We start from the raw sequence: 14,495 nt of genomic DNA on the forward strand, positions 1-14,495 counted from the left end.
ACTTGGACCCGGCAGATATGTTGGACTACACCTCCCATAATCCTCAAACAGCCTAGCTGCTGGGGATTATGGGAGATGTAGTCCAACACATCTGCAGGGCACCAGGTGGGGAAGGCTGACCCAAAGTGTCGAACACACAAATAGAGCTGCTTTGCTGTACCTTTTGCCCATGCTTGAGACAAATGAACTTTTCTTGGCAGAGTGGCTCCAGGGTTGACTGGAATTCAGCTGAGTGTAGAACCTTTTCATTGAATTCCAGCAATGAAGCCAGGCAGACTCATGTTCTGCACTAAGAAAAGTAGAGGCCTGTCCAATGAATGCTCACCTTTCGTTTGTTCATGTTTCTGTCCGAATTCACAGAGCATCTAATTTTACCATTCAAAGTGGTGCATATATGTGAGGAGCTGACCCCTGACCCCACCTTCCTTTCCCCTGGTCCACTGCCCGAGGCATTCTTCTCTCAGCCCAACTCACATCTGGAATCAGCTGGGGAAAGAAACAGCTTGTGCAGCCAGGAGATAAGGCAAAGGAGGGTTCAAACTCCTTGTGTACCCCCCTTTCATGATATCAACATGTCCCCTGACAAGCCTCACTTTACACATGAAGAGGGTAGGCATGAGAACCACAAATATGGTTAGCCCATCACACCTAGTTTGTCCCTATCAATCAATAGTATTTATACAGCTGAGAGTAATATTTATTTTCTCATTACAAATCTAGTAAGCATATTCATTTTAAAATGATGCTTCAACTCTCATCTTGCAATTCAAGCCCTTTGTACAGGGACTTTGAAAGTGAAACCCGTTGTCCTGTTTGATCTCTTCCAAAACTAGTTCTATTTATTTATTTATTTATTTATTTATTACATTTTTATACCACCCAATAGCCGAAGCTCTCTGGGCGGTTCACAAAAATTAAAACCATCATAAAACAACCAACAAGTTAAAAACACAAATACAAAATACAATATAAAAAACTCAACCAGTTACCTGTTATATATACCTGTTATATAGCATCATTTCCTTAATAGCTAATTAAATTCCCACAGGAAAATTTGTTATTTATCATATTTGTTCAGAGATTCTCCCCTGCAAATAGCTATTAATTAGGAAGATCTAAAATCACTCTGGCCTTGAACAAACCTAGACCTCCTGTGTCAATTCTTTAACACATGTTCACAGGGGGGTGGGAACCAGGAATTTTACACTTTTGAGAGATTTGCTGAAGGAGCATACAAATACCCAAGGCAAAAGGGAAATCTTATGACTGCTTCAAATAATTCCCTATTTCCCTGGACTTCCCATGGCTAAAGTTAGCTTGCACAAAGAGGTGTTCACTGAAGCAGACCGCTATGGGTCTCTTCTGAGAAAGGAGACCAGAACCTTTCCCTCAAGATAGAAAGCAATTTTTCTGGTTTTGTAACTAACTAGAAAATGTTTGCTGTTCATATTGGGTGTGTGCACTCTGCATTCATATGGGGTGGAAGTTTGGACCAACGATCCTGACTGGCATTCCACATGCATCAAGAACGTGCCCTCGAAAATGCCCCCCAAATCCTCTACAGTGTGCCAGAGTTCCACAGCAGGTGATAAAGGTTTAACTGGCAGACAAATCAATGTGGATAAAGTTTCCTGCAGGTAAGAGGTTTGAAAATGTAAGTGCCATACATGTTTCAACTTTTGTCTTCTTTAGCAGCTATTTTACAACCCACAAGACTTCGATTCCTTGTCTGCAGTATATATTCAGTAGGCATAATTTATAGCTTATTCACTCATTAAGAGAGAAGTTCTCACAATGGAGGGATGTTAAATGTTGGAATCCCAAAGGATCTGTATTGGGACTGGTACTTTTTAACTCTCTCATAAATGATATTGAGTTAGGACTGAATAGTATGGTGGCCAAGTTTGCTGACAATACCAAATTATTCAGAGTAGTAAAACCAAACCAAACCAAACAAAAAAAACTCCAAAAGAATCTCTCCAAATCAGGGGAATGGGAAACAAAATAGTGAAAACAGTTTGATTTAAGCATAGCGTGATGCACAACGAGTGGACAAGCTGGGACTGAATGGCCAGGAAAGGGATCTTGAGATTGTGGTTCAATGAAAATGTTGAGCCAGTGAGCAATAGCATTGGGAAAAAGCTCATTGCCAACATTGTAACACCTTTATATAACCCTATTGTGTGTCCATAATTGGGATACAAAGTACAATTCCAGTGGCCTGCAACTTTTTAATACTGATCTACAAGGTGAATGGGAAATATATACAGAGTGCCAATGAAGGAAAGATTCGTGCACTTGCTAAAGCATTGGGTTTGCCATCAGTAGTCTCAGAATACAGGCTTGGAGTTAGGGTACAATTGTAACATCAGACTAAATATTAGCATAATGTGAACAACAGTCTTGACTAATGCATCTTGAAGGTATCTTTTGCAATGATCATTCTGATCTGAATATTTTGAGATTGTTTAAAATTCAGAAAGGGGTGGACCCATACTCTACAGAAGCAGGGGTATGAGTAAATATATATATATAATTTATTACATTTGTATAATGCCCCATAGCCGAAGCTCTCTGGGCGGATCATATAAGATGGGAAAAACCCCCACTTAAAAACAATATACAAAAATTAAAAACCACAAAAACATGCAAAATGCACATACATTTAAAACCACTATAACAACTTTCCAAACGATGAGCCAAAAAACAGACCCAGGCAAATTACAAATTGCTAAAGATGACAATGTTGGCACCAGGCGGGCCTCATCAGGGAGATTGTTCCACAGTTGGGGGGGCACCACAGAGAAGATTCTCTCTCTTGTTGCCACCCTCTGAGCTTCCCTTGGAGGATGGCAACAAGTAGTGGGCAGCTGGTGTATGGAAAAGGTGTTACAATGCAGCCAGAAGTATCAAAGAGGTTTCACCTCCGAGCACAGGAAACTTTTGCAAACATGCATTGTCCTCACATTTTGCAGCAACCACCAGGGCTGCATTTTAAAGTTTAATCTGCCAAGTCTCCAATCTTCTCAGAAAAAAAGGCCCCTCTCCAGTGACCCCTTAGACTACCACATAGTGAAGAATGGATGCAACAAACAGCTACCTGGTGAAAACTCTTTGGGTGTTAACAAGACTCAGCACGGTTCCTGGCCATAGTTTCTAGGCAAATGCTTCTGACATCAAGTGGGTGTTGGCGCTGCAGTTTTCCTTGATTCTGCTTAAAACAAATTTTCTCCTCTGCTCCCTGCAGCACTTATGGATCCAGTCTGCCTTCGCCTTTTCCCTGTGGCATGCATTCACTTATGCTGCAGCTAACACAGGTGCCTTGTTAGGGTTAACTTTACTATTATGGCCACTCTTCGCTTTGCAGCAGGACCAGGTGGAAAGATGGTAGCCCCCTTAATAGAGCTATTCAAAAGTAAATTACTCCCCCAGATTTTATATGGGGCACCTGCCTGGGCCCATGCAGACATGACCTCATTGGAGTCAACGTAGCATAAATTCCTATCCAGAGTAACTCAGTGTACCTAGATCCACCTTCAAGGCCATTGTCCAATTAGAAACAGCTTGTCATTCAGTGAGAACACTTGTCCAAAATGCAGCCATCTTCTTTTGGCTAAAGATAGTGTTCCAACTGGTCTCGCCATTGGTTTTATCAACATATGAAGATATGGGGAAAGACTCATGAGCAGACAAGATAAGAATATCTATCTCTGAGCTGGGCTTTTCGCAAACATACCTACTAGCAAGGGGGTATGATAGAGCCAGGGAGGAGATCTTTAGAAGGCTACATGATGTTGACACCCAGACAGCCACGGCCGTCATTCCAACATGATCCATAAAAGTATTATTACCTTCCCAGGGAAGGTCCCCCCGTACCTAACTTCTGTCACCTCCTATGAGCTGAGCTGGCTTATGACTCAGTGCAGACTGAACTCACTCCAGCTGACGGAGGCGAAGGCACGCTATAGGTCCCACTACCGTGTGAAAGCAGATTGCCCAGCCGGCTGTCTCAAGGCAGAGGACATGGTACACTCCCTAGCAGAGTGCCCATCGTACGCAGAGCAGAGGAAGCAATGTCTTGAGCCCTCAATTGTTGGGTTCAATTATATTTCCTCTTCAAGCATAACTCTATCACTATTGGCTGGTACAGATTATTACAGGTCATCTAGGACTGCCCAAGTTTGTCAAATGGGCTCTGGAGAAACGAAAGTCACTGGCAGCCATAAGAGACTAAACTTATAAATATAATATAATATGTCAGCAAATACTGTCCAGGATTACAAGATGTTTTAACCTGCTCTTGTTAGCCATTTTATTAACACTTTGTATTTTGGTATTACCTCTGGTAATACCAGAGGAGTATTTTATTATGACTCTGTATGTGCATGGCCAATAAGCAATAAACTGTTGTTGTTTATTATTACTAGAACAACTTTTAAAGAACCCTTCTCTCCTGAATCGACACTGCACATGAGCATGTAGCATGTTTCTGTGAGTTGTGTAACATTTGCAGGAAAGAGACAAGTAGACCAAAATTCATGCTTGTTAGAAAAACATCCCATAGCTGTATAACTACCTTGATTATATATCTATTTTCACCATCGCTAGCCTCAGAGCAAGTTTATATTTTCACTGAAAGCAAGGATTACCTTTAAGTCTCTGTGTACAATATCATGCTGATGAATATGATTGACGCTCTCCAAAATCTGGTGAATGCAGTGGCTGCAGAACAGAAAAAGCAGATGAGCGTTACTCATTATTCCCTGAATATGTAACCTACTTCTCTGTCAAGACTTCCAAGGCAGTTGAACAATATCAGCATGCATACTCCCAACCAAGGGCACTGGATTCAAGGTTCAACAATACCTAAAATACAATTAGGAAACAAGCAATTAGGAGTGAGCAATAAAGTGTCCAAGTTTGCCGACAATTCCAAATTATTTAAGGTGGTTAAAACAAACAGGGATTGTGAAGAGCTCCAAAGAGATCTCTCCAAGCTGGGAGAGTGGGCGACCAAATGGCAGATGCAGTTCAATGTAAGCAAGTGTAAAGTGATGCACATTGGAGGGGAAAAACCCCCAACTTCAAATATGACCGGATGGGTTCTGAGCTGGTGGTTATCAACCAAGAAAGAGATCTTGGGGTTGTGGTGGACAGCTCAATGAAAATGTCAACCTAGCGTGTGGCCACTGTAAAGAAGGCAAACTCCATGTTAGGTATTATGAAAAAAGGAATTGAGATAAAACGGCCATTATCATACTGTCTTTATACAAATCTATGGTGTGACCAGGCTTAGAATACTGTGTACAGTTCTGGTCACCACAGCTAAAAAAAGATACTGTAGGTAACAACAGCTGAGAAGGTTACAAAGGCTGGGTTTACGGTGTTTAGCTTGTGAAAAAGTAGGATAAGAGGAGACCTGATAGAGGTGTACAAAATGATGCATGGTGTGGAGAATGTGGATAGGGAGACATTTTTCTCCCTCTCCAATAATACTATAACCCAGGGTCATCCCATGAAGCTGACTGGCCATCAGGAGAGATAAAAGGAAGTACTTCTTTACAGAGTGCATAGTTAAACTATGGAATTCACTACCACAAGATGCGATGATGGCCACCAATTTGGGTGGCTTTAAAGGGGGTTGGATAAATTACTGGAGAAGAAGGCTATCAATGGCTACTAGTCATGATGCTATGCGCTACCTCCAATTTCAGAGGCAGTAGGCCTGTGTACAACAGTTGCTGGGGAACATAGGTGGGAGCGTGCTGTTGCACTTGTGTTCTGCTTGTGGGTCCCTGGTCAACAGCTGGATGGCTACTGTGTGAATAGAGTGCTGGACTAAATAGATGCTTTGTCTGATCTAGTATGGCTATTCTTATGTTCTTATGGGATGGAGTGCTATGCAGATGTGGTCTATGCTATTTGACAGATGGTGTACATCAAAGCACTTTTTCTGCCTTCAACTTGCTGCAAGGTGGAGCGCTTGGAAGACTGTCTCCCAGCCCCACAAAGTGTCTGCTTCAATCACTGCTTTGGTTGTCCACAGGTGCCCAGAAGAGAGCCTCAAAGGCCTCACAAAAATGTGAATGGTCCGCTCCAAGTCAATTTGCAGACCGATGTTAGCAAGGCTCCTTGCAGGCTTTAATCAAACAGCGTCCTCCCCCATCACATGGAGATTGGGAACCTGCCAGTGTGGAAAGCTTTTAGAAGCAATAAATGCAGGCACATTACGAGGATGATGTGTCTGCAGAGAAGGGTTGGGCACCTTTTAAGTACAGAGCCCACTTAGCCTGCATTTTCAGTTCCCTTGTTTCCATCTTCAAGCACCAGGCATCAAGCTTCCTGCAAGCTCAAGGAAAATCTGCTGCCTTTGGTGCTCTCTTTTTTTTGCAGTGATATCGCAGAGAGTGGAACAACATGTCATTTACACCTATCATGTCAGGACAACACTACACCCACATTGTGTGTGCGTGAGGCAACAGATTTCTGGGAGACTCTCGTCAACCCGACAGAGTTTTCCAGACACTTGGAATGAAGCAGACACAGCAGCTGGCATAGAAGCAACTCATGGCAAGTCAGGAAGTCTCTTGGATGTTAGAAGGAGTCTGCACTTTAACAGCTCCTGCACTGCACCTGGGAAGTTTATTGGCTTCAAACCATCCCTTGGCAATTTCCCTCTGAAGGAAGCCAAGACTTCCACCCTATCACAGTGCAAATCCCTTTGAAGGGCTAGTGACAGAAGTGCCTGGGGCAGTGAGAGGGGGGTGAGCATGCTGGGGGGAAAGGACACACTCTATGCTCAGACAGAATTTTATCATCACGATGAAATACAACACTGGAGGGAAAAGAATTCCTCAAAAATAATAATAGAATTAGAGCACACAGAAGAAGGTGCAGAAACCAAAATGCACAACAACAATTTCCACTAAGTATAGAGGGCAGAGGCTTGCTCGGAGAAAGCGCGTCCTTCCCCACCATCTATCCAAAGGGCCTGGCAACATAAACCACTCTGGCAGGGCTTGTGACTATCTTTTCAACCCCAGCAGAGGAGGGACGAGGGGGGGGGGGAATCTGTATAACTAGAACAGAGCCAAATCCACAGCAGGAGACTTTCTGGCCAAAAATGGGAAAAGTGCACGGAGTCCCAGGGAAGGTCAGATTGGCACAAACTCCACTCTCACTTGTTCGCTCCCTCAGTCTGCTCTGGAATGCAGCTCTACGCAGCGAGGGGACAAGCTAGCAATGACTCAAACAAGGCAGTGCTGGACCTGCTCACGCTGGAGAAGGGGAAACGAAGTGTAGCAGAAGGTCAGCTGGGGACATGACCACCCAGTGGCTTTTACGTGGATTAGACCCCAACGCCTGACCCATCTAGCATTGTTCTCTTTCCTCAACTATGGTGGCGGGACGGGAGAGGAAGTTGGTCTCAATCTCCCCTTAAACAGACCCTGTTCCCTAAGGTAGCAGGTGGGGCTGGGATAGACCGCCTCATGGCCAGAAGGCGTCACTGAAGTTCTTGCCTCTCTCTATTCTCAACTTCCTTCCAATCAAAGATACGTATTTGGTAGAACTGGGAATTTCCTTCCAAACTGCAGGTAATGAAGTCAAGAAAGGGGTGGAGTTTGTGGACTATGGCCAGGCGCTATCTCTGGAGAAGGAAAGGATGGACTGGCGCTTCCCTTTACCAACTAACCCCATTCCCTGGCTTTTATAGGGACACTCAGATCTCCTCTCACTGGCACATATTCAGCAGAATCCACCCACAGTTTTCTCCTACCACCATGAAAATTAGAAATTTCTTTTTTTAAATTATTATTTCAATGACAGCCCTGTTATTGAAGTCACCATAGCACATGGCTCAACTTGCTTACTTGATCAGTGTCCAAATTAAGTGGAACTCATTGTTCTGCTGGCACTATTACGCAACACACTTGCCCTCAAAATGTAGCCTACCTTTGATCATGATATATATTATTCCGTTGGGGCAGCTGGTACAGACAAGCCTACCTTGCAACAGAGGGTTAGACAGACTACTTCTTGTTTCCTTTGAACTGAAATTCAGTAAGGATTCGGCAGCCTGAGCAGCAATGTGGCCACATTCTTCACTCCGCTGCACTTCTCCAGAAATATTTTCTAAGCTACATATCAATAAGGCCCAGGCGAGGAGCAGGGCATGTGCAAAGTGATCTGGCAAGGCTACATGAAGCAAAAATGAGCCCTACTACAAAATCAGGCCCCCTCCCTTCGTACAACAAAGCCTAGCTGAGCATCTCATTGCCATTTAAGCATGTTGAGAGCTGTACTTCGATCTGTTTTATGTAGGCAGTTGTGAATCCTGCTGGTACAGCACCTACACTGCAGATACAGAAAAATATACCAGCTCTAGTAAATCTTCTAAAGAAATGGTGCTGCAGCAGAGGTCTGTGAAAGAGTAGCTGAAGTCCAAACCATAACACATCATAGTGCTTTTCTTCCCTCAAGGAAACAGAGGCCGGACAGAAAACTGTATGGAAATTTGAGTTTGCTCCGTGTAACAGGGTGTGGAATGGGAGTAAACATTTTACAGTCCACAGTTCCCAATTCAGTACAGGCAACCCAAATCATGAGGCATTTTACATGCATGCCCTTACCTGGCATCAGCTTCACTGTAGTATTCCCTGGCAACAATATCTTCGAAGAGCTCCCCACCAGTGACCCTGGAATCAGACATAATTCAGGAGATAAACTACCCATGCTCTAGTAGGAACCTGCCAAAATTCACAGTCCCAGCTCAAAGCAGCTGCAAGGAGAAGCTCCTTCATCAGGCTTTCCTAAATAATCTTGAAATGTTTTAACCCCCTGGTTTCAAGGATTAAGGACCCCCCCAACCTCCCCCCAGCTATTTTGATGAAAGAGAAAGCACAAAGCAAAAATGGATTCAGAGCAATTCAGAAACCACACTATAACAAATGTTTGGATATATGCAGATTAAAGGCAAGTTTAGGCCTCCTATTACTTTAGATTGTAGGCAAGAGACACAAAAATAAATAAATAAATGAACAAAAGGAAGCAATGCCCAAGACACATTAATGATAGGACAAGCATAGGGTCTGGAAAGCCACCTGAAACTTGTAGTTGGAGGGGGCAGGGGGAGCAGAATAAAATGCTTCTAAGAAGAATCATTTTTGGTTTCTGCAAGCATGGCTATGTTTGGGAACAAGGAAAATGACATTAAGATTTTTTTAGTCAAGAAAAGCAGCTTAAGGAAGTTTTGGTTTTTAAGGCTGCTGTATAAGATACGTTTCCTACCCGGTCACCTTGGGTAGAAATGGAAAATAAGTAAATAAAGATAATTTCTGGAGCCAGTTCTAGGTGCATATGCACAATTTGCATGCAACAGCACACACCAGGTGTGCAGAGCTCTGTTCAACACCTGCTGCTCTGGAAAGGCCAAATGTAGAACTGATGTAGTTCCTCTATTGTGGAAGTGCATAGTGAAAGAAGAGAATTGTAGGCAGTAAAGCTAAGGGCCCAGCCCACGCCACAACATCCTCCTCCACAAAGCACACACTGCAAACACACGCCACCTGCCCAGACTTGCCTGTCCCCCAAAGATGGATGGGATATGTTTCCTCACCATTCACAAGCAGTACTGAGCGGTGGCTTAGACTAATTACTCCTGAGTAAAGGTGGTTCTAGTACAAGGAAGTACGAGGTTAGTATCAACTGCAAGGACAAATCTGCTGTGTCTGCATTTGACAGCAGCCTGCTGTCCCAATCATTTCCACTTTTATGATCTGAACATATTCAGCATTAATACACCCTTGGCCCAAAAGGATATAGCAAACAGGCATTTTGTTGTCAATATGATGGCCTGTTGACAACTAGATGCCTTTTTAGGCCTAGTCAGAGTTGTGTGTTTGCAGCAATTCTAAACAGGCACTGGTAAAATACAGAATGTGCTATTGTATGCATAATTGAGTTTCCTGAGAATCTCAGCTTTATAAAAAGCAAGTTTCTAGCCCACACAGTTCTGAAGATTATATGACTGACTGTGAATAGGCAACAGCTGATGAAATCCCAGGAACCAGAAGAGTTGCTGAATGTGCTTTTCCAGTGCCGAAGGGGTGGGATTAAGTCCTCTACATAGATATTTGTCCCTCCTGAAAATTAGTAGAAGCAGAATTATAGAAAAGTTTCTGTGTGGATCTAAAGGGCTGGGTTCTAGCCTTGTAGAATGCGAGAGCCCTGCGCACATCTAATGAGTGTAGTTGTCTTTCCAGGTCGGAGGTCGGATCAAATATCCTTACCTATATTTGACTATTGCGAAGGCCACTCCCTTCTTTTTTCCTGTTTTAACTATAATATCTTAACCCATAGCTGTTAGATTGTAAGCCTATGCGGCAGGGTCTTGCTATTTACTGTGTAATCTGTACAGCACCATGTACATTGATGGTGCTATATAAATAATAATAATAATAATAATAATAATAATAATAATAATAATAATAGGGAAAGAAAGCTGGGAACGATATTGGCTCGTTGATGTGGAAGTCAGATGCCACCTTAGGAAGGAAGGACATTGATTCTTTGTGAAACACCAGGTAAGGAGGGTCTCCTCTTAGAGCTGAGAGTTCACTGTCTAGCTGAGGTGATGGCTACCAGAACGTGACTTTCCAAGAGAGAAATTGGAGAGTGCAGATTGTCACTGGCTCGAAGAAGTGAGCCATAAGGATTTTTAATGCCAAAGGTAAGTCCCATGAAGGTGCTTGAGTCCTGAGAGGCGGTGCAAGGTTGTTCAGGCCTCTAAGAAAGGATCTGAAAAGTGGGTGAAGAAAAATGTGTAACCATCGATGGAAGGTTGTGAGTCTGATATGGCTGCCAGATAGACTCTGATCGACAAAGGTTTAAATCCTGTGTCGAAGAGGTCCGTTAGGAATTGGAGGACATCTGTTACAGGACTGTGGTCCAGGTCGAATCTGTGGTTGGTTGCGTAGCGTCGGAAGGCTGTCCATTTAGATGCATACGAACATCTCATGGATGGTTGTTTAGACGCATCAAGTATTCTTTGGACTTTGCTAGGTATTAAGGTGGTTTTCACGTTTGGTGTACTCTCCATGCTGTGAGTTTTAGAGTTCTCAGGTCCGGATGGTGGACTCTGCCTTCGCTGTGCGATATAAGGTTGTGCTGCAAGGGGAGATGTATGTACTGTCCTTGCACTAGGCGGAGTAGTATGTTGAACCATTGTTGGCGTGGCCACTATGGTGCTATTACAATGGTATTTGTGTTTTCTCTGGTGATCTTTGCAACTACCCTTGCCAGGAGAGGAAAGGGTGGAAATAGGTAAAACAGTGTTCCTGACCAGAGGATGGAGAAAGCATCCCCGAGCGATGCTTGGTGACCTCCTCTGGAGCAGAAGTTGCGGCAGGCTGCGTTCTGCGGAGACGCGAATAGGTCTATCGTGGGTTGTCCCCATTTGTGGAATATAGACTGATGGGTGCGGATCGCTAGCTCCCATTTGTGGGATGTCTGGGAGGAGCGGCTCAGGGAGTCCGCTAGAGTATTGGAGATGCCCTGAGATGTATGTTCCTAGACATTGTCCATGTGAGAATTTGGATTGTGAGGTTGACCAGGTGCGGCCAGTGCGTGCCTCCCTGTTTGTTCAAGTGCCATAACACAGATGTATTGTTCGTGAGTATCTGGATTTGGCGGCCGGTGATGTCCGGTTCGAAAGCAATCATTGCTTTCCATACAGCTAGGAGTTCTAGTCTGTTGATGTGATATTGGGTCTCGGATGCGGACCAGAGATCTTGAGCTTGGAGGTGACCGCAATGGGCTCCCCAACCTGTGAGAGATGCATCCGTTGTTATGGTCCTCATGTGTGAGGGAAGCAGAAATGGGATGCCCCAGGTTAAGTTGAATATGTTCATCCACCAGAGTAGGGATTCCGCTGTGGTGGGTGGAAGGGAGAGACGAATCCAACAGCCGTTGGTTGCGAAGTTGAAGACCTCTGCCAGCCAGAGTTGGAGAGGTCTCGTCTTGAGTCTGGCCCATTCTACAACAGCTACGGTTGATGTCGTGTGGTCTAATAGTCTTTGGATGGCGTGTGCTGTTGTATTCCTTTTGTTGAAGATTGAGGTCACCATAGAGACAAGTTTGAAGGCTCTGTCTCAGGGAAGATATGCTCTTTCGTCTCATGCGTCGAGTTGCGCCCCAATGAATTGAATGGTCTGGCAAGGCTGTAGGTTGGACTTCTCAGTGTTGATGCAGAGACCGAGGGTATCCAAGAGTTGTAGAGTGTAGGACAAATCAGATTGGAGTTTGTTTTTCTCGGATGCGACCATCAGCCAACCGTCCAAATATATATTTCGAGGCCTTGAGTCCAGAGGAATGCACACACTGGACTTCATTTTGTGAAGACTCTGGGGGCGGAAGAGAGGCCGAATGGGAGGACTGAGAATTGGAACACATTTGAACCGATTGCGAATCAGAGGTACTTGCGGTAATTCGGATGTATTTGGATATGGAAGGAAGCATCTTGAAGATCGACAGATGCAAACCAGGTTCCTTGGCGTAGGAGGGGTAGCCTGATGGAATGGGGCCAGCCTGTTGCTGAATGTAATAGGCGCAACTGGGTGACTGTCAAAGATGATGCCTTTGTGGCGGGTCGGAGTGGCCACGGGTTGAGCGTGGTTTCGGTGGTTGGTATTGCTTTCATTGTTGCTGTTGCTGGTATCGTGGGAGACGATCAGGATATTATTTGTTGTAGTATGGGTTCTGCTGACGGAACCATCTGCATGGTCTGGTGGATGTCTGTGCCTGTGGCTGGCCTAGACCCATATTTTTTGCCGTAGAACGATCTTTTTGTACTGAATCCATTTGACCGTCTGTCTTAGAATTGAAAAGACCTTCTCTATCAAATGGGAGGTCTTCAATCCTGGTTCTGGCCTCAAGAGTCAGTCCTGCCGAGCGTAGCCATGCGTGTCGGCGCAATGCTATGGCACCGACCATAGACTTGGCATGGCAGTCGGTCTGGTGTCGAGCTGTATTAATTTGATGGCGGGAGAGTTTTACTGCCTCTGCTTGGAATACTCTAGCCAGCTGCCTTTGGTCCTCTGGTAAATAGTTGCAAAGAGATCCTATTTTGTCCCAGAGGAAAAGCTGGTATCTGGACATCATGGCCCCATAGTTTGAAACTCGGAGGCCAAGGGATGCTGTTGAGTAGAGTCTCCTCCCGAGTGCATCAAGCCTACGGCCTTCTCTGTCTACAGGGGCACTATGTTGCTTGTGTGTTTTTCCCTGTGCTGATTCCACAATTATGGAATTGGGTTGAGGGTGTGAGAAGAGGAAGGCGGTGTCTTTCTTTTGCACCCTGTACATCGATTCAAGTTGCCTCTATGCCGAGGTAGTTGTCAAAGGTGTGCTCCATGATCGCTAGATGGTCTGCAGCAATGCTGGGAGGAATGGGACCGACACCGCTAGTGTGGAGTCTGTATAGACCGCATCGTAAACCGGGTCCTTTACTTGTTCAACTTGTTGTTGTGCCTCAATACCGAGGCTCTGAGTCATTGGTCTGAGAAGACTCCAAGTTCCTCAGACGGGGATGCTCTGCCCTTTGTTGCTATAGTGTCTTCAGGAGACAGGAGCGATGGTGTAGGTGACGCAGTCGAGGATGAGTCCGACTGGTAGTCCTCCTCCAAAGGGGGGGAATGTGTTGGGTAACTTGGGTTGGAGCTGCTTGTCTGGCTGCCGGAAGTGGAGGCCGGAGAGGTCGGTCCCGAGGTGGGGATCGTAGTTCTCTGCGCGGGTTAGAGAAAGACACGCCCCTTGGTGGTACCAGCGGAGGTGGCATGGGCTGCCTCGGGCGTGGTGGAAGTGGGGAGGGCTCGTAGTAGTGGTCTCGGTAGCATGGACTTGCACGTTCTGAGTAGCCTGTACAGTAGTCATAGTAATGATGACTAGGTGGCTGGTAGTGCTCATAGAAGCGGTCCCAGTCACGGTGTGGAGACCTGGAGCATGTACTTCAATTGGAATTCAATTGTATTCCAATTGTGGTTACAGTTGTCATCCCCTATCTCTGGAGTGAGAATGCGATGGAGAGTGGCTCGGTGGACTGGCGGTGCCGGGGAGCGTCGGTGCCGAGGAGACACCACTTGGGCAGCCTGATTAGGTGGTATTGGTCAGTCTGGAGAAGGGTCTCGGGACTGAACGGTCGGAGAAGGACATTGGAGCCGAGGTGAGATCTCAATGATTTCTCCCTTTGAGGCTGTTGAGATGGGTTCGATGACCAGTGGAGGTAAGTGTGACCGCACCACTACTCGGATTGGAGAATAGAGTGGGGGGGAGGGAGGCGGAGGTGTCGTCTTTGGTGGACTATGATGTTTAGTCTTGTCCTTTTTCTTTTTGGGCTGTGGTTTGGCTGCTGGTTTTGGCTTTTTTGCCCTTTTTGTTAATTTCTTGGCTGCCATTTGCAGCCAAGAAATTACCGTAGAGCCTCCTGAGGTTGGAAGGCTTAA

The 14,495-nt window shown here is 45.2% G+C and overlaps 1 protein-coding gene across 10 annotated transcripts in view; it reads right to left on the reverse strand.

The window, feature by feature from the left end:
* Positions 1 to 14,495, reverse strand: part of CAMK2G (calcium/calmodulin dependent protein kinase II gamma) — a 566,994-nt gene that overhangs the window by 78,650 nt on the left and 473,849 nt on the right. For all 10 annotated transcript variants that reach the window (XM_063128863.1, XM_063128860.1, XM_063128862.1 and 7 more), the window contains exons 6-7: positions 8,631 to 8,696; positions 4,650 to 4,722 (exon numbers count right to left, since the gene is read on the reverse strand). In XM_063128863.1, coding sequence (XP_062984933.1) covers positions 4,650 to 4,722; positions 8,631 to 8,696 — 139 coding nt within the window. The remainder of the gene's footprint in view (positions 1 to 4,649; positions 4,723 to 8,630; positions 8,697 to 14,495) is intronic.

The sequence above is a fragment of the Elgaria multicarinata genome, chromosome 6, assembly GCF_023053635.1.
Source record: "Elgaria multicarinata webbii isolate HBS135686 ecotype San Diego chromosome 6, rElgMul1.1.pri, whole genome shotgun sequence".
Taxonomy (NCBI): domain Eukaryota; kingdom Metazoa; phylum Chordata; class Lepidosauria; order Squamata; family Anguidae; genus Elgaria; species Elgaria multicarinata.